The 26,147-nt window shown below is 40.0% G+C and overlaps 1 protein-coding gene across 1 annotated transcript; it reads left to right on the forward strand.

Annotated features, from left to right (window-relative positions):
• Window positions 1-371: 371 nt before the first annotated feature.
• On the forward strand, window positions 372-25,282 carry ANXA11 (annexin A11). Its single transcript, XM_082052760.1, has 15 exons — window positions 372-502; window positions 10,957-11,017; window positions 12,127-12,239; window positions 13,616-13,981; window positions 14,517-14,604; window positions 14,995-15,089; window positions 15,531-15,644; window positions 16,760-16,850; window positions 16,964-17,043; window positions 17,160-17,216; window positions 18,100-18,193; window positions 18,952-19,047; window positions 21,638-21,696; window positions 22,321-22,443; window positions 24,532-25,282. Exons 2-15 carry the CDS (start codon window positions 10,966-10,968, stop codon window positions 24,589-24,591), a joined length of 1,488 nt encoding a protein of 495 aa, XP_081908886.1. The 5' UTR covers window positions 372-502; window positions 10,957-10,965; the 3' UTR covers window positions 24,592-25,282.
• Window positions 25,283-26,147: the final 865 nt, after the last annotated feature.

A 26,147-nucleotide genomic window follows, 5' to 3' on the forward strand; every position in this document is an offset into this window, starting at 1 on the left:
CTCGGCCGGTGCGTGGGGCGCACCGCAGCCTGCCCGGCTCATGGGTGCAGCGACTTTTTTCCCCTGTTTATTTTGGTGTGTTTTGTTGTTGTGGGGGTTTTTTTGTTTGTTTTGTTTGTTTGCTTGTTGTTGTTGTTGTTGTTTTACGAAGCGTGACCTCTCGCTGGAAATCACTTTTTGTCAAACCTGTTTTGTGGAACCAGCCCAGAGCCGTCAGGCTCCCCTGCCGGGAGGCTCCGGGCCGGCGCTGGCAGCTGCCCCGCACGCCCCGTCACGGCACCGGGCCCGAGCCGGGCGGTGCTTCCCCCGGGGCCGGGACAGCGGGCGGGGCGGCCGGGCGGGCCCCGCTGCAGCCGTCACGTCTCCCCGCCCCCGGTTCTCCTTCGCACCGAGACCGGCGGCCGCGGCGGCCCCTCCTCCTGCCGCACCCGCTGCCACCACCCCGCAGCGCGACCGAGTCGTCAGGAGGGGCGGCGGCCGCAGCAGCGACCGGGGACCCGCGGTAGGAGCGACCCCCGCGTGGGACGGGATGGGGGGAGAGGGCGAGTGCCACTGTGTGCCGGGACGAGCGGCTCCCGCGGGGCCGTGGGCCGGGCCGGGCTGGTGTCCCCGGGGGGACGGTGGAACTCACGTCCGGCTGGATGGGACGGCTGGAGCCCTGGCGCCCCCGGGGTGACAGGCACGGCCCGGGTGACAGACACTAGCCCAGGGTGGCAGACACCCGCCTGGGGTCTGGTGCAGGTGGAGGTCGGGGTCCGCAGCGACTCGGCGGCTCTTCAGAAAGCTGCTCTTGCTTCTTATGGAAATGGGCTGGTTTCAGAGGAAAATGAGTGTTTTGCTGTTGCAGTTTGGTACTTTGTGTCCTCAGCTTGTCTTGAACTTTTGATACTGATGTGTATGGTTGATAAGAGAAAGAAGCCTAAGATGGCCTTGTTAGAGCTGTTACACAATGCTTCTTTTAACCAAACATCCCTTTCTGCAGACTGCTTCTAACATACTTCACTTTTTCTTACACTGCATGTACTCAGAGTGCCTTGAAAGAGACGCTCTTAATTCTTGCCCTACCGTGTGTAAGACAGAAGACAGCATAAACATCTCAATATTCAGAAAAGTTCTTCCCTGCCCTGTTTCTGGAGAAGGGAGGCTGGGCAGTGGGGTGTATGTTCTTGGGATAGTTTTCCTTCGTTTACTAGCTCAGTGGCACTTCCTGGAGGCTTCTTCCTGGTAAGGAGGAACAGTTGGGGCAGAGACCTTCTGAAGGGAGGGGCAGAAGCAGGGAAAGCAGCTCAGCCAAAACTGGGGACGGATGCATTGGGGCAGAAAGAGTGAGGTAAAGGTGTGGACAGAAAACACGCTGACAACGGAAAACTGCTGGTGCAATGTGTTTTGATGAAGGAGCTGGTCAGTAGGTTTTTGTGTGTCTAGAAGCCTGGCTGCTGTAGGAGGCGGGGGGTTCGTTCCCTGGCGCCCTCCAGCACACAGTATTTTCCGCTGGGTGAGCCAGAGCTCTGCTGGAGCACATACAGTAATGTCAGAAGCGGTACAGAACTAGCACTAGTGTATGGCTGCTATAAAGCTCTAGCGTGTGAACACTCTCCCCACAGCTTGGCTATTTCTATAATTTCCTGTTTTTAGGGCTGCTGTAGGAGTCATGTGGACTGCTCTCCTCCCACTGATGCAGCAGATAACTGAAAGCAATGCCCATGACAAGTTGTGTTTGTGGCCGCCCAGTCCCCACCGCATTTCTGCTCATTGTTTTCTTCCTTAAAATGCCTCTGTAGATACTTTTGTGACTTCTTCCACCCTGTACCTCCAAAGCACCATATGTAATACAGACACAGCAAGACTTTGAAGGTCCTAATGATTTTATGTCTGTGTCAGTGATGATATTTATGTACCTTTCTCTTGTCTAAATTCAGTATGGGGTTAGGAACCAAAACATCTTTGTGAATCTGGCCTGAAAATTTCTGAAGTAGTCATCACAGTCATATGCTATATCCGTTCTTGTTCTCTATAGTCCCCAGAAGTTTTGAGTTGTCAGGCTGGAAATTCTTTGAAATTTCAAAAGCCACTAAAAGAGATAATCAAACTGCACTGAGATGGGGATATGTTATGGAGGTATTTATGTAGTCAATACAGTATATTAAAGACAAGACGTTATAAAGACTGTGTGTAGTGTTAGATAACAGCTTAAAATACACAATGTAATCTACTACAAAAAGTCAAGCCAAGAAGTCTGTGTGTTTTGAAGGCTCCAGGAGATGCTGTTTCCTAAACCTCTGTCAAGTTTTGGAAGATGGAGCATGCAGAGGATCTGTTCAATAACACTGTATTAATCAGAACTGAGATAGACCCTATTTTAGTTCTGTGATAGCAACCTAGGGATTAAAAAATAAGAAAAGAAGGTATAGTTAAAGCAGAGATGTAGTAAAAAAAGACCAAAAGATGGTTTGATGGTGGCTACAGAAATAGCAATGCCTTTGAACTAATCAGAAGTTTCACTTATTTTTAGCCAAGGCTCTGTGTAGTCATCCATGGAAATTTCTGTCAGTTTCAAATGGTAGAAAGAGGCTTACCTTGAGTTAAGTACACAACTGAGTAATAGCACCAGTTTAATTTTTTTATTATTTTTATGTGTGCTACCTTGAAACACAGTTTCTTATTGGATATATTTTTAAATTGTATTAGGTAAACTGTTGGAAATAAGGACAGAGACTTGTAAGCCATTTGAAACTCGAGTTGTCATGCACCAAAGCTGAGGTGGTCCCTTTGCTTTTGCTAGTTTATTTGAAAGCAGGAGTGTTTGATATAAACACTCAGTTTCCTTCAGGCAGTTCCCCAAGGTGGGTTGAATGTAATGCAGTACCACAAGTGGTAGATAGGTAAGCCAAAGGGCAGCGGCAAATATTTACAGCGTGTTACTTCTATGGTTGCTTCATGTTCGTTCCAGATTTTATCAGAGCTCGCTGCAAAATCTTGATAAGAAGTCAGATGCTGGCTGGGGAAAGCCTGGAGTTAGTTATGGTTCAGAATGGGGACTTGCTGGTGTCCTTTTAAGAGACAATTTTATTATGTGCTTGTAGTGATCAGGCTGCCAATCTGGCCTACGCTTAGCAGCTGGTTTTTTGTGTATACTTGTGAAATGGTATCTATACTACTTGGCTGTCACAGATGCTGAGTGTGGACCAGTGCTAATGGTTAGATTGTAGGAAATAAGCTGAATAGGCTTCAAGTGTGGGGGTGTTGTTGTTGTTGTGGGTTTTTTTGTTGTGTGTTGGTTTTTGTTTTGTTTTGGTTTTGTTTTTAAGAAAATGCACAACCCCATGCAGTCCTGCTACCTGCCTGTTCCATGTACAGGGGGAGTGCAGAGTGTCCCTGTGCTGTCAGATTGGTAGCAATTTTCTTTTCTAAGACATACAAAATAATTGAAAGTAGTATTTTTTTTTTCCTTATGCATCGTCTATTTGAGAGAGAAGATACTGTCTTATTTTGTAATAGGGAAGGTTAAAGCTTCTTTTTTAAAACTACATAGTGTGGGTGTTGTGTTGGGTGTTTTTTTGAGGGCATTGAGAAAGTGTCACCAATAGGTTATTCATGCTAGCTTTAGCTCAGCTGTTGTCTTGAAGCACTGGTCCTCACAGTTTCCTTCCTTCTTTGGAGCTGTTAATTAGCATTCATTTCATCATTAGGAGAGGTGGGCCTCCGATTCAGACTTTTGCATCGGGGCTTCTGGGAGGCTTAAGAACTATCAACAAAATTAATCCCACATTAAAGATCCAAATGAGTTTTAAATCTTTTCAAGGCCTCTGTTTGTTCTAAACCTTACTATAGCCATTCAGTCAATATGCATGTGAAGTGATACTCACTGTGATTAATTTATGCATTTAATTCAGATTCCCAAAGAGTTCTCGATTGGGTAAAAAAGCATCTTAGATTTCTAACTTTAACTTGGCATGTTGTCCTAAATTAGGTGCTTAAGTTGCCTAAAGCAGATGCTGTGAATATCCCTTTTATTCTTGCTAGAGAGAACAGCTTTAAGTTTGGAAAATAATGTTCATTCTCTAAACATTGCATGTATCTGTAGTCCACATATTTGGTTATTGGCTGCACTTGACAGTGCTTTGAAAATACTCAGTTTTCCATTAGCTAGGAGAATAAATGTATTTTACAGATGTTAGGATTTAGGGGAAAAAAATACTTCTTTTTTAGTAATAAGCGTTAAGGATTAAAGTTGGCTGATCCCACATGCAGACTGGGTTTAAAGGCCACAGTCTTCCTTTCTTTTGACTTTACTTGTTTATGGTGGTTGTGAAATACCTGACTCTCTGGTTTACTATACTAAATTGGTTCTTTCTTTAATAAGTCAATCCCTGTAAAGAAGTAATTGAGGAACTGAAAATCAGTATTTCCTTATAGTCAGGAACGAACAAAGTGTGTCCATTTGCTCACAGACAAGTAATAACCGGTGTTCTGGACAGCCCTTCAGTGCCTAGAAAGCATGAAAGCTGTCACCTTTAAGGAAAAGTTAACATATTTGCGAGCTCGTATTTACCAGTTTTTCAGCTGGGGGGTCTCAAGGCTGTCAGATGGGTGCAAAGCACAGGCGTTTTGTGCACAGTGTGGTAACATCCATGCAGCTTTCAAATTAGGGTTCCATGCAGGTCCCCCAAGTGTGCCTTTCTTTGGGGAGTTGTCACTTGAGCAGCTCGGTGCTATTCGGCTTCTTCCGCAGCCTGAACAATGTAAGTGTAGGAAGTACTGGCAGAGGATCTAACCGAAAACTTCCATCTGCCTTTCACTGCGGGTGCCCCGCAGGGCTGGGGGTGCTGGGCACCCTCCAGCTCTGCACTTCATGCTCAGGTGCAGAAGCTCATTAAAAATTGATGGCCTGAAATGAACAACTAGGTATTTTTCTGGTAACTGCTTTAGAGTACGGAGTGTTTGACTGTTCCTTTAGTTCTGTAGGATTTCCCCCACAGAGTGCACTTGGTGAAATGGAATAATTAATATTTACCTATTTTGACTTGTACTGATGATGTGAAAGTTTGTTCTTGCATGGTAGAACTTAAAATAGATGAGTATAAATCCCTGAAGCATTAGTCAGTTGAGAGCATAATTCGGGCTATTCATAGCATGACTGGTTTTTGCAACAAATTACTTTATATGACAAGTTATGAGTTCGAAATAGAGCAACCTCATTCTGTTATTTCTTCAAGCATCTCATAAATCTATTTTGGTATTTCTTGTTTTGCTAGGAAAGTATCTTTATCTGTGTTGTCATATACACTTTCACTGTCTGTATTGTAAATGTTCAAAACAGAACATTGCAAGAGTGTGCTTCAAAAGGAAACACTTGGATCAGGGCAGAGTAGGAAGCCAAAGTGAAGTTGACCTCCTAGAAATTAACTCACAATTTTGCTGCATGTGCATTTCAAGAGCTGGTGCAGTTCAGTTAAGTTCTTCGGGGTTTGTTGCCTTGAGTAGGGACTGATATGTAACCCCAAAGACATGTGTGATCTTCCCAGAAGAGTCGCAGATACTAAATGAAATTGTATGCTGGGGGAATAAATGTTTATCTCCATAAGCAGGATCTTCACAACGATTAAATGCTGCCGCAGAGTGGTAACGTGATGCTGCCTTTTTTTCTCTCCAAACAGTTTGTCAGCTATTTGGACCCCTTAGACAAGGGTCCATAAGACCAAGCACAGAAGTATGTTTCTTGCTGTTCAACGCTTGCCGTTTCTGTGGTTCGGTGCTGGTGAGCAGTGTTACCTAGCCAGCTCTGCTAGTCCCAGCTCTGCTGATCCCTGGAATATGAGGCTGACCTGCTTGTCCATTCAGAACCAACCCTCTGCTGAAGGATGTGGGTGTTGAGCTGTCGAGGAGGCGCCCCCAGAGAGGGGAGTACACTCGAGCTGGGGTGAACTGGTCTCATGGAGGAAATAAGGGAGCTTGTTATTGGGGCTTTCCTTCCCTCTTTGTTCCTCTGGCAGGGCAGGTGCTGGTTATTATTACTGGGTGTTTAAAGAAACTTTGTCATGAAGTGGCTGAATTGCCTGTTATATCAGAATTATCCTTTGGAGGTCTTACTTGTGTGGTGTCATTTTTGTTTTATTTTCTCACTAGCCAATAAAAGCAAGCAATAAAAGGTACTAGTAGTGGGTCAGTGGCAAACTAGGGGTGAGAAGTTCTGTATAAAAGAGCTTTCCTGAATTTTGGCTGGCATGAACTCAGGTACATTAAGCCTTGTTGGAAGGGGGAGCCTATTCTACTAAATTTAGGTTTTTTTCACAGTGAAAGGAAGGCCACACCAGGAGTTGTGTACACAGGAGACGTAATAGAAAACCAAATTGCAGGGCTTTTTATATGTCAGGATGAAAATACTATACCAGCTATAGGAGAGGACTACTACTATGCTGCAGTGCGTAAGTCAAAGATAAGTCTTGCTTAGGCTGGTAAAATAGCAGTTAGCTGGTATGATGCTGACTGTGGCTCGTCCTTGTCTTGCAGAAGTGCAGCGGTGGATGCCTCAGTTCACCTCTGATGCAAATCCACAGCGTATTGTAAGGTGATAAATTCTTCTCTGCTGGTTTCATAATCAGGGATTGGTCTTGGAGAAGCTTGTGCCTTCCACACAGTGGAATTCTGTAATTTATAGCTTTAGGCAGCCTTTTGTACTACATCCTGGTAATCAGCCCAGAGGAGGAGTAAAGGCCAAGAGTTTAACTTTACTCAGTGTTCACTGAGAAATGGGCATAATTAAATAAATTATTTTGAGCAAATATAGGTTCTAATCTTTTCACTCTTTTTCCCCCCTTAAATTATTGGACCTTGGTGTAACTGGAGCCTGAACAGCAGCCACTAAATGAATTCCAGGAAGGGATGTGAATGCTGTTGCTGAACTTATTTCTGTTGCACCTTGAAACAGAACTTTTCTGGTAGCCTTAAAATGTTATTATTTACTTTTGCTGCCATTGTGTAATTTTTATTTTTGTTATAAATATCTCCAGTTGTAGTCCTTTTCGGCTGTGCTGTGGCTTAGAGGAGCATATTTTCAAGATTCCTATTGGAAGTGTATCTCAGATTTAATCTCTTATGAACAGGCCTGTTCCCTCTTAGCTTTGCCAAAGCAGCAGGAAAATATTCAAGAGCCTGAGCGGTTCATGGGTTAAAAAGTGAAGCGAGACAGCGATGTCCACTGGGGGAGTAAAACCTCAGATCTTTATTTAGAGTTTTGAGGTGGACCTCCAGGGTGAGCACTGGGAACAGGGAGAAGACCTTAACAGTATTGGCTCTGTATTTCCTTCAGGGCACTCCCTCTTTCCGTGTGTGGTTTGGTAGTTTGGATTTTTCCTCTCTTATGTACCACTTCTTTTATGGCTGAGCAAACACAGACCTTGCTGTTCCTATGTCCTCGCACACGGTAACTATTTGACAGGGTGGACTTTGGCATCTGCTGTTCCCTGGCATATGTCACCACTATTGTCTGCAGGCAAGTATCACTCGTCACTTACAGTTCTAGCAAGATATTGTGGATGTAACGGAAGAAATTTGGGAAGATGGGCTTAGAAGGTGAAATGGAGACAAGGTTGTGAGTGTGGTTGGAAAGTTAGTTTAGAGGGGTAAATATTTCTAAACTGGAGAATTTGCCAACAGAGAAGTACACAAAAAGTGGTGATCAGGAAAGTTTTTGAATGTGAGAAGTTGGTGTCTTTGTGGATCCTAGTTTGCCTGGAATCCAGCCAGTGTGGGAGGAGTTCCCCTTGGAAAAGTTCTGGATAAATGCAGTATTCAAAAGAAGCAAGCAGAATGTTTTTAAATATAGTAAAATACTTATCAGATTGCTAATGAAGTTAGCCATTATTCCTCAACCTCAGCTTTAATTGCCAAAAGACTCCTTTAAGTTTTTTTTAAATCTGAAAGGAACGTTCTACGTGGGACAAACAAGCAAAGAACCCCACTTAGAAAAACAATGTGTTTACCGCATTGCTCTACACCCTTCAACATAAAAACCTCAGACCTCTTTGCCTTAAATTTGTACCTAAAGCTTTTTTGAAACCTTATCATTTTTTAGAGTGTCCTGCCATTATTGGATTTACCTTGTGAAACTATAGATAAAGAAATAAATATGTTTGCACATGAAGCGGAAAAAAGAATAGTTTCAATGCTGTAATAATCTGTATACTAAAAATGTAAACTTTGACCAATAAGCATTATACATGCTGAAAATCTGGGTTGGAGTGGTTTTGTTGTTTGTTTGTTTGTTTGGGTTTTTTTTGAGTGACTTAAGTAATAGGGTTGAGTGTTTTTTAGTACCATGGCTATATTTTATTATGTAAAGTTAATGCATGACACAGCAAGGCTCTGGAGTGGCAGGCTGCCTTCTCTTGTGGTTTTGTTTGTTTGGTTTGTTTTTGCTGGCTCCCTTCCCGTGCACTGGTACCTGCCCAGAGGCAGCAGGGCGGGCAGCACAGGCAGTTGTGCAGTTCTTCTGTATGCACTGTCTTGCAAGTGCTCTTTGGATGGGTTTTATAACCTTAATTTTCATCTATTATTAAAGCATTTGGCTTTATCAAGTTCTGTAAAGTTGCAGTGAAGTGCAGGGGCTGGAACATTGTCCCTCTCGAGCATTGAAAAAGACCCCATACAGCTGCTGCCATACTTTATGCTCTTAATTTAGCATCAGTGTATATTCAAAAGTAAAAATCCATTATTTTGCTGAACTGCAGGGATGACCATGAGAGACTTTTTCCCAAGACTTAGCTTCTAGCATTAAAAATGGACAAAGATAGGAATCAGATCTAATGTGGGATGTGCACTGGGCATGCCTGGAAAAAAAAACACAATCACCTTGACGACTGTTGTGTGGAGTTTGTGCTCCCACGTGTATATTGCACAGTAATTGTATGCCAGATTTGGTGCTGTAGGTCTTACGCACTGTGTTTGCATGTGAAATGAAAACATACATAACGCTTAGTCATGTCAAGAAGTGCTTGTCTAATAAAAAGCTTGTCATCTTTTCAGCTGTAGCAGCCTTGATATTTCAGTTATTCTGAAAGTCCTAGATAGCACTGCAGTGAAAGATCTCACTGGAAACCAAGGCTGAAGTGAATGCAGGAGAAACATTTGCCATGTTATGGAGAGCATCGTGTAAGCATCTCATTAGATGTAAAACCTTCTGTAAGCCTTTACCCTTGAGATATAATCTGGTTATGAATGGTGTCATGTTAGCTAATCTGTAGTCTGTTCTTACAGTTGAATATGCAGAATGGGGCCATGATGGTTGTGAATGGCTTTGGCTACCCCGAACCTTTCCTGAGGTTTAAATCTAGACATTTGTGACTGACAGTTTACTTATTTAAAGCCTAACTCTGTAAAATATCTTCAGGTTTTCCAACTTGGTTTCCCGATGTGTGCAGCTGGATAAATTGTTAATTCTGTTACACTCATCACAAGGGGAACAACGGGTAATGATGGGGTGATGGATTTACCCCTCTGGCTGACCCCACCTCGCACATGTGTTTGTAGGGGGAATGGAGAATGAACAAATGGCACAAATAGGAGGGCAGTACTTAAACTTGCCTGCACAGAAATGATTTTTTCCAGTTAAAGGCATCCCTTATGGGTTTCCTGGTAAACAGGCTTTTTTCGAACGCTAAGAAACTGTGTTTACTTATTTGTTGAGTCTTACACGCTTTACATGCTGGAGTAGAGGTAAGGTAGAGTTATAACTTTTAGTCTGCTGTGTTCATTGCAGTTTCTGCTAGTTCATTTCTCTCTATTTAAATTCAAATGTGTACATGCAGTATGAAGTCCAAACTGCTTTTAAATGAATCGAAGAGTTCCTAATCATATTTTCCTAAAAAAAGATCTTATATATATATATATTTTATATATATATTTTTTATATATATATAAAACTTATACATATATATTTTTTTTTTTCAATTTCACTGTTGCTATGCAAAAGACCCATGCAAACCAGAAAGGGATGTTAATATGATTATGCAAAATGAGAACAATACCACAAAACCAGCACCCCCACTAACCCAACCCAGGCTGGAACTCCACAGCTGAAATCCAAACCAGCAAAACAAGCCAGATACAGAAGGTAATGCTTTAGGGAAAAGAGAAGAAAGAAAGGAGATGGATACTGCTTGCACAGCAGTTTAAAAATAGACTGGGAATTGTCACTAAAAATAACCTTGAAAAAGTTGAGACGGGTTGTGGATGTTTTCTTCATCTGGAACAAGCTCCTTGAGTTAGTTTTACCATTCTTCCTGAGAGCTGTTCTGTTTAAAATAAGGCTTTTCATGTTCTGGACAATCATTTTAGTTTTGTCCTTCCTTTTTGACCTCTGCTTCACTTTGGACAGCTAAAGACTTTGTGCACTTCTGTGCTGACACAGGCACTGCCAGCTCTGAGAGATCAAATTTGCAGTGAGCCCTTCATATTTTATGGCAATGCTGTAAGCACAAAGTGTACCCTTTCCGCTTCTTACTCTGACCTTGCACTCCTGCAGATGTTTGCATTTAGATGCTTTCTATCACTTCCGATACAATTATTCACTTGAAGATGTGACTTGTTTGTCGGATGATTTTCTACTTTTGATTAGTAAGACTGTTCTGTATAGGTTGCAAACTTAGGGAGATTTAATTACCTCAATGAGGTAAGAATTTTCAAGTAAAATATCCTTAACAACATAATAGGCAAAGTGAGCAGTAAGCAGTAACTGAAACAAATAAGAAAAATAGTCTGAGGGGTGACTCTACAACTGCTTGGATATCTGAACATGTTTATTAGTCCATGGGAAGAGGTTTGCCAGGGAAAAGCTGATGTGACTTGTTTATGTCTAAATTTTATTAACTGGCTACCACAGACATGTTGCCTGCTAATTTTATGCAGTGTAATTAGTGAAGCGTTACAGAAAGTAACTGTATCACGAATGCTTTTCAGATCTTTGCAATGAGTTATCCTGGCTATCCTCCAGCGGGTGGATATCCACCGGCGGCCCCAGGTAAGTTCTTTAGATGGAGCAAACATTAAATGGTAGTGGTTGTCCTATCTGGAGTGTAAAGGTGGCATGGACTCACCCAAGCTATCTGTGTTCTCTTGTTAAGTCCTATTTTATCTTGGCTGAGGATTCAGATTTATATAATATGGGTGCTTTACCATGTTGTCACATCAGGTCCATTTTCATTCATCTCAAACGAAGCACACAGAACTAGGAGATGGTAATGACTTGACCAAAATCAATAAATGCCAAGGAACAGAATCTGGTTAGTACCGAGTCTTAAAGGCAGCTGGTGAGAAAAATTAGTATAGGGAGAGATTGGTCACACAGTTTAAAACCATATCCCACAAAATATTAGGGCCTTAATTATGACATTATCTGTAATTCACTGTTCTTAGGCAAATTGTTGTATATGGAAAGGAGAAGGCTGTTAAAAAGGGTATAGATTATAATAATATTAAGCTGGTGGAATATGTAACTGCTGCTTGGTATCAGGTTTTTGGTAATGAACTTTGCAGTTGTCAGTATTGTTGGTGGAAAGAAAGGACTGGACTCATATGGGCATGGTAAATGTGGAGTTAGGCAAGCTGACTGGGGAAGGGGAAGTGGTGTATGGTGAGAAGCCAGACCAGCCTGGGAAGATAAATGCCATTTCTCAGCAGAATATCCTGGCTTAGTTACACTGCTGTATGAACAAGACTGTACTGCTGTGTGCAGCCATGTTTTGTGACTTGGGTATCTGTGAGTGTAGTGGATCATGCTCTGTTAGACATCCCTCAAATTAGCAGCCTAAAAGGAGTTAATGTTTTCCTACCGGAATACCCAGACAACTTTGTAGTTTAAGAGAAACTATGTCTAGTCAAAAGATGATGTTTACAGTATTAACTCTTAAGTGTCAACCTTCAAATATGTTTAGAGTTGTTTAAAATGAGAACGGATATATTCAGTGATAAATAACATGATTAGAAATATTCAGTGAGGTGTCTCTTTATATCATAATTGCACTGCTACCCTGCCATGTTGAACAGATATCACATTAGAAATGTCAGTAGTATGGAATAAGTTTTAAAGGGTGTAGTTTCTGCTTTCAGCACAGGTGTGTTTGATTTCAGGTAGCAGTCCTTGGGGCGGTGCTGCCTATCCACCTTCAAATCCACCTCCAATCGGTCTAGAAAATGTGACTGGCTATGCCAGTCAGTTCAATCCCAGCTACATGGCTGGAATGGTGAGTTGCCTTTCCTTTAATATGTTTTACTGTGACTTCCTTAAGTGCAAAGATGTGTTTCTGGCATTGCCACTAAGAAGTTTATCTCTTGAGTTCTGTGCCTTTATGTCTAGTCTATTTAGATATTGAGCGTTCAATATAATCTGTTGAAGAAAACAGTTACTGCAAGCAATTTCTTATTTTAGGAAAGCAGACCTATGTTAAATGTTGATTTAAGAGCTTAACTTCGAAAGTCATGTATATAGAAGTAATATAACTTGGCTTTGCTGTGCAGAGGAATAGAGGAACAGACTGTTAACACTGAGTAGCCACTCTTAGTATATTCCCATGGGCAAACGCGGTCCAGATTCTGCCTATTACCTGGATTTTGGCCACTCTAAATAAGGAACAAGTCTGTGCAATCAGCGACTCCTCCCTGAAAAGAATTTGGGATCAGCTGTCTCTTAAAAGCACTGATATTTAACCGATAATGGTAAAGACTTTTTACATTGACTGAAGAAAATGCAGATGTTTCAAATGTGACTTTTTTCTTTTTCATAGAGAAGTGAGTGATACTTCCAACAACTTAGTTTTCAGAAATCTGTTATGCTGCATAATTAATGCACATTTTGTAGGAAGACATTTGTATTATAGATGCCCTTCTGAGACAATGGTTAAATGAAGTGATATGGCAGCCTGCAGTCAAAAAGCGCAGCAAACTGTCTGAGGTGCACATAACAATATCCACAGCAACTGGCTTCTGAGAACACTGCGGTCATCAAATGTCAGTTCTTATGATTCCTCTGTAGAAGAGGGTCAGAGTGTCTCACGTGGGAAGATGATATTGCATGTGGAGTGGAGTATCTTTGTGGCAGTTTCTGCAGATGTCTTTCCGAATATTCTCCAGGAACTGTTGCCAGCTGTAAACTGCTAATACATCCAGTGCATCATAAACCAGCCGGAGGTTGCACATAGTAAATCCTAGCACTCAGATGATGCTGTGGTTGCATAAGGCAGCCTTTGACAGAGAAGTCATAAGCATAGTTTTGTTTTGCTGGGATTAATTGTCATAAGGCTTTAGAGTAAGAGGTGCGTGGCTATTGGTCCTCCTCTGTGTGAGTGGTGTCTGATGCTGGATGCAGTGACAGGTATGTGTCTATTTGTTCTGCTTCTTGATGTTTGGCAGCTGATGTTTACAGTAAAGCAAGAGTCAACTGAATACTTCTTTTTTTTCTGTCTTTCTGGCTAGTAAGACATGATGATTGCGAAGTTCCTCATAGATGCAGAACTACCTGTCTGTGCGGATACAGTGGGAGGTTGTGTTGTGTTAAGCATGTTATTGAAACTCAACCATTTGTACACCTTCCTGTCTCTTGCTTTATTGGCTGTCATTGCAGGCATCTAACCTGGCGGGGACCTTTGGAGGGACAAACGCACCGCAAGGCTTATATCCTTCAACACCTGGGGGTTACCCTCCGGTCCCTCCCGGTGGCTTTGGGCAACCTCCCCCGGGACAGCAGCCTTCCTATGGAGGATATCCTGCACCTGGAGGGAATGCGCCAGCTTACCCGGGATACCCAGGCGGCCCCGTGCCAGGCCAGCCCACGCCACCGCCTGCTCAGCAGCCGATGAGCTTTCCAGGACAGCCACCAGCACCTTACCCAGGGCAGCAGCCCATGCCAAATTATCCACCAGGCCCAGCTATGAACCCATCTGTGCCCTCTTACCCAGGAGCTACTGGGCCTGCCATCTCTCCCATAACAGTAAGAGCATTCAGTGTTTGTTTTCTTGGTTTTTTTTTTTGAGATGTAACCACGTGTGTGTTTCTCTACATTTTATTTGTGTAAACCAAGCCTAAAATTGAAACAAAAGTAATGAAGTTTGTCTAAAGAGATAGAGGGATCCCTTCTAAATACAAGCAATGTAGTCTCATATGACTGGGAAGAAATGCTGTTTTATCACATTTTCCAAGTAGAAAGATTTTACATGAATTCAAAAATAATGAAAACTTCGTTTCCTAATTTAACAAAGTATTGTCAGTTGTATAATATATGCACTTTCATCACACCTTAATTAGTTGGACAGCAAATTCAATATCAGTGAACCTTCTTGGCCTTGCATTTTCTTATAATTTGAGTGTAAAAGTGAAGAAATTGTTTAAGGTGGGTTTTTTTGAGTTTTCTCTGTTACTTTTCTAACAAAAATAAGAATGGTAACAGTAGTCATCTTTTCTAAGTAGTAAAACACAGTGTTTTCCTGATTAACACTAATAAACAACTCAACTTGGTCTGATTTTAGCATGGATACCGAGGCACAATCACCGATGCACCAGGATTTGACCCTCTGAAGGATGCAGAAGTCTTAAGGAAGGCCATGAAGGGATTTGGTGAGCAGTCTATGGATTTGCATTTTTGTTAAAAGTAGAATTGCAGCTTTGATTCAGCAATGCCCTTGTCCATTGTGACACGTGTACTGAGTGGGCTAGTTCACGTGCATGTTCTTGGTTATCAGCAGAATTATTGGAAGTGAATGTAGGTGTAAAGAACATAGTGAGTTTGGCATTTGATTTGAGGTTGTCTTTTTTGTATTGCTGTGTTTGTGATTGAGAGTTGAGCTTGAAGTTCTGTGTCCGTATACTAGAGAAGATACCGTAGATGATCTAAAGGCATACACATCCTTCAGTTGGTTTTAGAAGAGATAGGATCAAATGGGAACAGAAAGCTGAGTCCTCACATGATGTATGCGCTCATTCTGTGGTGTCCGTGTGCATGTACAGGAACCGATGAGCAGGCGATTATCGATTGCCTTGGAAGTCGTTCAAACAAGCAACGTCAGCAGATCATCCTGTCCTTCAAAACAGCTTATGGAAAGGTAAATACATCATGAGAACAAAAGGAAGGAGAAATGAGTCTACGTTCCTTCACTGGAAGACAGAAGACTTAGTGTTTGGAGAAAAGGATTGGAAGTTGCTTAAGGGGAAGGTAGTTCACAACTCATAGCCTGTTTAGGGTTCTGCTTTTACCTGCTCTTGGTTTCTTCATGCAGCGTTTCAGATGAAACATATAAAGCAGTTTCTCTGACAAATGGTTACTTTGACTCTTTGATCTGTTCAGTTTGTTTAATTGGACCTTAATTACCTAGACATACATGTCATTTTAAGCTGGCTTGAGTGTTGTTAAGTGGAATGTCTTTACTTTGATATATTATTGATGCTCACACATGAAGAATTGTAATTAAACTCCACAATTTTGGTGCTTAGATTTCTCAATTTTGGTTTTTCTGCATTTTTTCCTTGTTTTTACTTCTCATTAGGATTTGATCAAGGATCTCAAGTCTGAACTATCAGGTAACTTTGAGAGGACGATCTTAGCAATGATGAAGACACCTGTCATGTTTGATGCTTATGAAATCAAGGAAGCTATAAAGGTTTGTGTAGGAGATACAAATTTGTAAGATAGAGGAAATATTTGAACTGATAAAATTTTTGGTAGTCATTTAAAAGCTCGAACTTACATTCACTCCTCTCCACCCAGAAACTCAGTCCACTGTTTGACTGATCTGTACCCCATTTCTTGGAGATATATGATAGTAAAATTGAGAAATAATTCTTCTCTTAGGTTAAAGACTATTTAATAGATTGGCGTTGTAAAAAAAATATGTCAATAAGTAAATACACAAAACAGTCAGAAACCGAGTTCTAACAGTTTATTTATTACATAGTCTTGAGTAAGCCAATGAGGCAGCTCTCTTCTAAGCCAGCCACTGCATGGGATGCCTTAGTTTCTGAGTTTTTGCTTTGAGCTGTGATGGAACTGATTATGAAACTGCTTCCCTTAGAGTTTCCAGTGACTTTACATTCAGTACTCAAGAATAGTTCAGAAAAGTAGGTTCATAAAGACTTTTGAGCAGGGTGTATGTATTTTTTTAATCTTTTCCCTCACCTCAAAAGTGTATTTTCCTAGCCTGTGTTGAACCTTTTCTAAAATATTTTCCTTTAAAGCAATCAGACTATTTTATAAACATTCAGGTTTTTAAAACAAAAACAGGTTAAACATTTGTATTTCAAGACAGTGTTTAAATGAAGGTGAAATAAATATTTCCCTTACTGAGTCAGTATGTATATTTACATGTTCTTTGGCTGCAATTTTCAGGTACCTATGAAGATGAAATAATATTAGCTGGATTGTAGTTGCAACTGCTATCTATTGACTAGTAAAAGTTACTTCTTAGAAATAGGAAATTAATCTTTGGTAGGAAAAAATTCTGAAAATGCTAAAACCTCATGTGAATAATGGCATTTTAAAATGAAATTTTGTTTTCATAATTATTTTAATTATCTGTTCAATTTGTACCTAATATATATCTGTGTCTGGAAATGTGTTATAAGTAGCATTTAAACTACTCACTTTGGCTTCTCCTATAACAACATTATATTCTGAATTATATTTTGTTGTATAATTGTATTACATTCCTTTTAAACTAGGTTGTAGAAGCAAGTTTTCAATCTGAAGAGTGTGTTTTCTCCATATGATTTGTTTTAGGGCGTTGGCACAGATGAAAATTGTCTCATTGAAATCTTAGCTTCTCGCAGCAATCAGCATATTCAGGAACTCAACAGGGTCTATAAAGCAGGTTAGATTTGCTACAGTTCCATTAAAATCTTCTTCCTTAATCACTGACTGACAATATAAATTTAGGGAATGAGCAGAGGTGTGTGATGATTCATGACTGTGTCTCTCTTCTAGAATTTAAGAAAACTCTGGAGGAAGCAATAAAAAGTGACACATCTGGACATTTTCAGAGGCTTTTGATTTCACTTTCTCAGGTACTTCCATGCTTGGATTTTGGAGTTTGAGTTTTGTGTGTGTGTTTGTAGTATTTTATTAAAAAAAAAAAAAAAAGGCCCACCAGTAACAATTTTGTATCTTCAAATTCTTTCAGGGAAACAGAGATGAAAGTACAACTGTTGACATGTCTCTTGTGCAAAAAGATGTGCAGGTCAGTAGAAATGCCTCATAATTTCTAAGTATAGTTCAGTACACTGAAATTTGTGTGGTTTCTGCATACTCCCAGTTTTGGACACCTTGTGACATCTCCTGATGTAGTGCTTTTGTTTCAGTGGATGGAAGTGATATGAAAAGCCCTGACAGAGCACCAGATCTGTGTAATTTCATTACAGAGATGAAGCTCTAGGCAATAGAGTCCTTAAGGGGAGGGGGCTCTCTCTCATTCTGTCAGCTCTCTGGCTTTTCCAGGTGTTAGGTGACTCCATTGTGCTACTTATTAAGGGAATGGTCCAAAGAGATTTGAGGTGATATGTGCTTAATCTGTTAAGCACCTGCATTAGCTTTTGCCTGTTATTTAAGAAACTCTGGCTTTTTGCAGAAAATAAGGCACTTGGACCTAGTAACTCTTGCCTGATTACTTTTTTTGTGTGTTCCATTTCACCACATAGCAAAGAGAAAACCCTGGATCGTTTCAGCACACTACACTCATATAAATAGCAATGTAATTAGCTTTTTACATAGTATACCCTAGCCAAAATCCAGTAACGTCCCAGAACGTACCTATAGGCATAGAAAAAGAGCTAAATGTAAACCCTGTTAGGAAGAACAGTTCTCAGGTACTTTTAAAATAATTTTTCCTCCTTTAGTAATCTGAAGCTCTTGTGTGTGAGCATTTATGCTCAAAGCTAAGCAATGAAGACTGCAAGCATGACATGTTGTAGGAAGGTTAGAGCTACTTGCAGTTTTCCAGCAGTAGATAGCCTAAGAAATAAGCACAAAAGGAGGGGAGGCTGTAAGGAAGCAGATCTGTAACTGAGCTTTTCAGCCCGGCTGCTTTTCTGAGTAATGACGTGTGAATTCCCTTCTGTGTTCAGGAGCTATATGCAGCTGGAGAGAACCGTCTAGGAACTGATGAATCCAAATTCAATGCCATTCTATGCGCAAGAAGCCGGGCCCACCTCAGAGCAGGTAATGGTGTCCTCTATATAAACAATAACTTGGTTCTGTTGTATGTGGTGATAAAAATGTACAATACTGCTCTGTGCCTGAATTTCCTCTGTCTGTAAAATGGGTGTAATGATACCTCAATGGAAAGCAGGGTGAATTCTGCTGAGAGAAAGGGCACACAAGAGCTGCACGTTATGATCGTATTTCTTAAATATCAGAGCAGGTAGAGGTCATGCTTGTTCAAATGTTTCTCTGATAAAAGAATTGAAAAACTAGATTTTTTTTTTTTTAATTTTGTATGCTTGTGTGTGCACAAGACACTTGCAATCCTTCCCTTCCCCTTTTACTTGCTAGGTATTATATCAGTCTATAGTGGTAGAAATGTTTTAGTAACTACACAGAACTTTTCCAGTCTTCTACGTATTGAGGCACTTAATACAGGAAAGGGATGTGTGTGTGAGGTAGCTTGAATGTTTTCTTCTTGATTTTATTGACACACGAATCTTTCCTAGAAGAATTTTCACTATTTCCCTTACAGTGGTTTCTTGGTCTAGCCCTTGAAAAATAAGTACAGAACTAGACAAGCTAGAAGGAGTGTGATGACATGTAATTGGAACAACATGGTTGATAACAGCATTAGTCTTTGAGATGTTAAAACTTGTCTGAGCGTACTGTAGTATCAAGCTGAGAAGTGCAATTGCAGTGAAGCCGTGCAGCGTGCACCATTGCAACCTCTTCTTGTGAGGCTGACTCCTGAAATCTTTCTCTTCTCTTAACAGTCTTCAGCGAGTACCAGAGGATGTGTAACAGGGACATCGAAAGCAGCATCTGTCGTGAAATGTCTGGAGACCTGGAAAAGGGCATGCTGGCTGTAGGTAGGTGTCGTCTCAGCAAGTTCGTTCCTGGTATTACACTAAAACTGGTGGCATCTGTGACTCCAGCTAAAGATCATCTTCTTAGTAATAATTCCAGTTTTCTGCTTTTTATGTTGAGCTTTCTGTGAAGTCGCTTGTGGTCAGTAAAGCGGGGCACTTAATTTACCTCAAAATGACAGATCAAGTTTTTGCTTCAGGCAGCTGCAGAATTTAAATTTGACATCTTAAAGTGGGGAGAGAATTATTAACTGTACTTTCCATTGTTTTAAGAAGTGATGAGAACTTGTACCAACCACTGTGGCAGTGAGAATGTAATATTTGGGGCAGATTTGGAAATCAAGCAAAATATAAGCATTAGTCCTCCAGTTAGTTACCTCTACTTCTTTTTAGTAGAAAGAAAACCGAAATTTGATTGTGAAGAGGTTTTTTTTTTTCAACATTTCCTGTGGTCACAGCTTTGTTAAATCTTTGTTTGTAGTTCCTCCAGTACTTTTAAAGAGTAAAGACTCTTCCCTCAAGTCTACTGTTGTCCCTTCAGAGGCAGTCATTAGTTTCCATGAGGTTAGGACAAGGCCTCAAGCTGTTGTGCAGTAGTGATATTTGGAATGTTTTATTCTAGACAAAATTGTGGACGTCTTTTTGTCTCTTGTCTTCTGTCTCTTGTCTCTTAGACCAGACTGCTTCTTTACATCTCCATTTCTTTTTCTGTTTATTACTGTGAATTTCCTGTGGTATCTAGAGCTGCTGCTTTAAAAGTGTTCTTTGGTTTTGAATATGATAGTCACTAGGAAAGTGATGTAACAAAAAACCAAAAACAAATCAAAAAAACTCCCATGGAAATAAATAGGAAGAATGTGCATTGCATCACTTCAAAACAAAATGAGAGAGGACATTCAGCTCAAATTCATTAGTTTTTTTCCATGGAAGTTTCTAACAAAATCTTGGAAAAATGGGAATAAATTTTAAAACTCTCATTTTTTTTTACTCCTGTATTGTGCGTATGTGAACTATGTAACTATTTTTCTTACTCTGCTTGGCCAAGCTGTCACTACAGTCACCTTTTAATGACCCAAACTGGGTCCAGCTCTGGTGTGATACGTTTGCAGACCTTTTCCAGGATTTCGAATTTGTCACCTCAAAAACTATTGTTAGAAAACTTAGGGGAAATAAATATTTCCCAGTGTTTGTGGAAAAGAATGGCCTCAGTAAAGAAACTGTACTGTCAGAGTTTGGAAGTCATTTCATTTCATAGAGTTTTGCAGTCATTTGATAGGTCTCCATGTAGATACCCATTCAGAACTGGGACTGTAGCTTGCAAAGGAGTCAACAGCCTTTTGAGCAAGATTTTACTGTATAACTCATTTATTGAATAGATTTTGGTTTGAGTTTTTTACTTGTGTATTTATATATGTATATACACATATATAAGTCAATTGTTTGTTCTGTGAACCTTATTGTCAGGGAAAAAAAAAAAGGATTTCTAATTGAAAATATTTAATTTTGCTTTCTTTAAAGCTTTCTGGATTGTACAACTGGTAACTTACAATAACATCTTCAAACATCTTAAAGTGCAAGTGTGTTGTTTTAGCTAAATACAGTGATAAAGAAACATGCATTTCATCTGTTTTTGAATTGTATTATATGTATCAATAACAATTGTGTGTGGTGAACTGTGCTCTCTCATCTACATTTTCTTATTCAGAAAAGTACTTCTTCCTATATAGAACGTGTGTTGCTGTGAAATGCGTATTTAGGTTTACTCCTTTTGTTTTGTAGTGAATTTGTGTGATTGCTTTTGATACCTTTTTGTGCTATAAACTATAAGCCAGGTGTAGTTTGTTTTCTGTGTAGTTTGCTAGAGATTGCATGATCATTTAGTTGTAACTAACATAGGATTAATATATAGATTTTAATTCTGATGAGTGAAGGAGGATTCTTTCATATCTTGATCAACATGACAGTAATTTGATTTAGACTTCGCTCTTTCAGATTTCTAATGAACTGTACTAATTAAATATGAAACGCAGTCATTACTAAATAAACGTGTCAAGAATTTCTCAGGAGTCCTGTTGAACTTTATGTCTAAAAAAAAAAAGTGTAGCTAACTTTAAAATAAGCATGAGGTTTCTTTCCTAGCTTCCTCACTCGTATTAGGGCAGGACTTAAATTTGTCATACCTTGCAGATTCATAGCCTAAAAAATCTTAAATAAGGAAAAAGCCAGGAGTGGCACTAACTATGTGTTCCTTGAAGCCTTTTTTCCCCTCCCCATCTCCTCTTCATAAGCAAGAATCTGGTCAATTAGACTTCGAAGATTCATTATGGCTGTTTGATGCTAGATGGTCTCTAGTAACTGAAAAGTTTGCTTTGAGCCATCAAGTGTAGTAGGTTCTCCAACTTTATTGCAGCTACTGTTTGAAATAGAAGTCATTTCAGCGACTAAGTGGGGTGGAACCTGCATTCTATCAAGTGAATGTTGATGTAAAATTAAAGCATGTTGTTGTTTGGGGTAAGCTCAAAAAATGGCTGTGAGTTCTGAGGACTAATTGAGGACTAATACCTGATTTCTGTGATACTGTTTCTTTTTGCAGTTAAGTGCCTCAAGAACACGCCGGCTTTTTTTGCAGAGAGATTGCAGAAAGCTATGAAGGTGGGTACCTGTGACAAGATACATAAATTTATAGCGGTGTTTGGGTTTTTTTTTTTTAGAATGTTTGTACAGCTCATTGGAATGAATTGTTCAACTAAAGCTATTACGTTTTTCAGTGGGCTACCAAGATGCAGTCACTATTATGAAAGGCTGTGGAAAAATCTAGCTAATATGAATTTGATCCACTTAACAAAGATGGGCATACAACCATACCTTAAATGAAGAAAGTCTTCACTTCATAAAATAAAATCTGCTTAAGACTTGTTGAAATTGATGTCTTTTAAGTAGTGAGATCTAGCAGAAATAAATAGGCCATTAAACTCACCAAACCTTCCTGGCCCCCTGTGCCTCTGACTACCCCTCTTCTTTTTTTTTTTTTTTTTTTTAATTCCTAACTGTTCTTTTCCAGAGAAGTGACGTATTAGTGTCCTACCAGGAAGTTTTCTTTATTAAAGTATGATAGGCCAAATTCTGTTCAAGCTTATTGAAGTCAATGGGGTTATGCTGGTAAACTATTGATCATATGGTTGGTCATGATTTTTCTTTTCTTTTTTTTTTCCTAGGACTGTATTGTCCAGCATTTCCACACATTATTAACACATATTGGTTTTTTGTTTGTTTCAGGGAGCGGGAACAAAAGACAGAACTCTGATTCGAATCATGGTATCACGCAGCGAGGTTGACCTGCTGGACATACGTGCAGAGTACAAGCGGATGTATGGCAGATCCCTCTACGCAGATATCACTGTAAGACTGGGAGATTTTATCTTCCCCACTGTGACATCCTTTCTGCTAAGTAGAACAGGGATCCTTATGCAGAACAGCTATTAACTGCACCGAATGTAGCTGGCTGTGTCTGGTTTGCTACATTTGACGGGAGGGTGGAGGCTGAAGTGCCAGAGAACAGACAGCACTTGCTTTTGTATGGGGGCTGGATGAGCTGGAGATGGGAAAGAAGTCAACAGGCAAGGAAGAAAAGAGAAATTAGTGCAGAGGGATTTCAGAGACCAGGTTTTAAGTCTGGGTTGCGTCTCAGTCCCTGTATACGATCTTGTAGAAACCACAGTCTTTCAATTGAATAACAATCATGCTCTACCTCGTGTGTGTGTGTGTGTGTGTGTGTGTGTGTGTGTGTGTGTGTGTGTGTGTGTGTGTGTGTGTGTGTGTGTGTGTGTGTTAAAGAGTTGAAAGCTCCTTGTACACTTCTAAAAGGTTGCCTCCTCTTTCTCTTGCAAGTAAAAGATTTTGGAATTAAGTTAAACTTCAGATTCTTTAGTGGCTGATCCACCCTACTACTGCTATTTACCACTGTAGTCAAGAGGATGTCTGGCCAGTGGGGGAGAGTAGTAAGAGCTGGAACAGAGTGAGTGTGGCCACTTTTCATTTGCCTTGTAGTGAAGGTGCCCAGTCTGTTAAGCCCTTATTTATTCCTTCTGCTGTTGACACTGAGGGGCTGCAACTTGGAGAAGTTTGGAAGGAATCCTGTGAAGATAGTGAAGGATGATGTGTGCAAAAGAGTCTTCTGCCAGCAACCATATGGTCTTCCTGACTGTGCAGCACAGAGGGTCACTTAGCAGAAGCTTTTTCCAATTGTGTAACTCTAGAGTGAAGATGTGCTTCTAGTACAATAGTTACATGCCCTGTAACCACCAATGTGAGTGAAAAACAGTGTGACATTGGTCAAAAAGCATTATGTCTGTCTTTTTTTTTTCCTCCTTGTCTTTTGACCTAGCATTGAAATAACTTTACTGCTCAGAAACCAGTCATACTCATTTAATGGGCTGAACTTAATTCAAAACTTGGTTTCTGTAAATATGAGGCACGCATGCACACAGTTACGTGTGTGAAAACTGCTTCCTATTTCTGTAAAAACAGCTGAAAACACCCTTGGAAAGAAAGTTCTTAGTTCTTCTCTGTTCTTTTGTAAGTGGACAGCAGTTCTTTCCTTTCAATGCATATATGAACAGGAATGTTTTCTATTTTGTGGACTGTGCTTGCACAGGATTTATCCTGTGAGGTGTCTCTTTGTCACTACTGTAATAATTTTGATCTAGACAAAACAGTTTTCAGTCATACCTGAAGATGAAGGATGAAATAAATGCACTAGCTGAAGCTGTTCTGTGAAAAGGATTGTCAAGCCTCATCCACCAAATTAGTTAATGAGCAGCTCCCAGGGAACACTTTTGACTCATAAGAGCACCAGGCAAAACTCAGCTAGTAGGGCGTTTTGTGATTAATTGCTTCTGTTCATGGAATCTTTCGGTCTTTTCAATGCATGTTTGTGTGTGCATCCATACTGACTTTCACTGCCCACAACATGAGAGCGATGTTCTCTGGTTATGAAAAAAAACCCTTAGATCTTTTGGTATAAGGGCATTGTTTTTAAGGTTTGAACATAACAAACAGTAAACTTTCACTCTCTGTCCTTGGAAAAATACCCACATTGACTGCAAGGAACAGGACTTCTGTGTTAGTTTTTCCATATTTACATACCTTTTGCTGTAAGACAGCTTTTCAATGAGAGTTCTTCATTGAACTATTCCCAGGGAAGTAGTTGAACCAGTATACCAAATTCAGTTTGCTAAAGAACTGTATTCTCTATGGACACTTTTGGTTCCAGTTATGGAAGGAGCAGATTTTACTGTGTACTTGTATTGGGATGATTTCTAATTGACAGGTTTTTAATTTTTTGTTTAAGATGTTACCATCTGCTTTCTTTCAGCCCTGGCTTCATCTCTTTTGCTTGTTAATGTCGTTTTTAGGATGCTTACACTTCTTTTTCCACTATTTCAACCCATGAGTCTTCAACTTTTCTTTTTCGTTGTCTCTTTCCAGGGTGATACTTCAGGAGACTACAGGAAAATCCTCCTCAAGTTGTGTGGTGGAAATGACTAAATGGAACGTGAAGTTTTTCTTGGAAAAGCTGCTGTTTTCGTGTTTTTGCTTTAAAGCATATTTTTGTTTTTCTCCAAAAGTAAACAAGTAATGACCTGTTTCTCCTAAAGCAATTAAATTTTTAAAGATAACATTGCATATATCTTCCCTTCAGTTCAAAATCAGTAGGTAATAAATGCCAAAAAAAAAAAAAAATCAAGCTTATGTGCCATCTGCTCAGGATTTTTTATAGTACTCTCAGCAATCCATGAACAACAGGTCATTATTTTCTTTCTGCTCATATTATGCTGAAATAATATGTTTGTTTTATGTAAGAAAAATCACAGTTGTATGATTTAAGGTTTTGTTTTGTATAAAAATTACATGTAATTTTCATGCAAATTTTCTGTATGTTGCATGTGGAGTTGTTTTCATGCCAGCCTGCTCCCCGATACGTGGAGAGAACAGCCTTGAGTTTTCGTTCCTAGTTAAGACTGTTTTGACGAAGCTTTGTCCAGTTGTGTTTTCTTTCCTTGATTGTTTTTAAGGAAGATGTGTTCCACATTTCACTCTCACTAGGGCAACTGTTACAAAGCAGCAGTAATGCTGACAGTAGTGAAGATTCTGTAGTTAATGTTTTAAGGTTTTGGATTGTGCCTTAAATTTATGTATGTAAGAAGAGATTATGAAATTAAAGCTGTTTATCTTCTAAGTCTTTGCAGACTATGCTTTTTTGGTGTTCATGATGATGTACGTGTGAGTGATGACTCAATTTTATGTAACTTAGTTTTTCCATATAAATTCTCTGCTTGAATCCACAGAATTATTCAGAAATGGTTGTGTTGACAAGAGTTTGGGACTTGTGTGCTGTTGATGAGCAACTGTCTGCACATGATATGTGTAATCTGTAGTTATTGCTCAGTATTTTCATTTTGCATGTTGCAATTTTTCTGACTCTTGGAACTCTCAATTTTTATTCTCTGCTAGCATGGATAACCTCTCTTCAGCTTGTCATTCTCAAAATAGAAACATATAAAGAAATAAAGGAAAAGTACAAGGAAGGAAGATGTTTGGAACTAGGTGAGTGAAAAGAGACTGCTTGTTAATCAAGAGTGTGCAAACTCCTGTTATTTTACACACACACACTCTGCATTCTGTAAAGGTTGGGCAGGGCCTTTTTCCTAGAAGAAGTTGGGTTACTGCTTGTTATGGAAAAAAAATGGGGGTGTCAAGGGGGTGGATGCTGGAATTAATTCTGGATTGCATTGTCACTATGGCAAGGAAGAGGAAATAAAGATACCAAAATAATGTGGCTGTGCATCCAAATGACGAATGTGACTAGTCCCAGTTCTGACTAGAACGTGCAGACAGGACTCCCGTTTCAGTCAATGGCAGCAATGACTGTGTCCAAAGCCAGACTACTCCCTACACTCATTTTTGTTTAAAATCTAAGCATATCTTCAGAGGAAATTGCAACTGAAAGTCTATCTTCATTGAATTGCACCAATATCAAGTGTTCAGTTCTTCACCAGGGAAGGAGTAAGCTTTTGAGTTAAGTTTGTTAAGCTGTGCTTTAG

The sequence above is a fragment of the Streptopelia decaocto genome, assembly GCF_964273445.1.
Source record: "Streptopelia decaocto genome assembly, chromosome: 5".
Taxonomy (NCBI): domain Eukaryota; kingdom Metazoa; phylum Chordata; class Aves; order Columbiformes; family Columbidae; genus Streptopelia; species Streptopelia decaocto.

Bases quoted from the DNA above. Each gene is read 5' to 3' on its own strand.
- ANXA11 (XM_082052760.1), top strand. From the start codon at position 10,966: ATGAGTTATCCTGGCTATCCTCCAGCGGGTGGATATCCACCGGCGGCC. The intron at 14,605-14,994 runs GTGAGCAGTCTA...GTGCATGTACAG, and splicing joins GAAGGCCATGAAGGGATTTG to GAACCGATGAGCAGGCGATT. The intron at 18,194-18,951 runs GTAATGGTGTCC...TTCTCTTAACAG, and splicing joins CCGGGCCCACCTCAGAGCAG to TCTTCAGCGAGTACCAGAGG.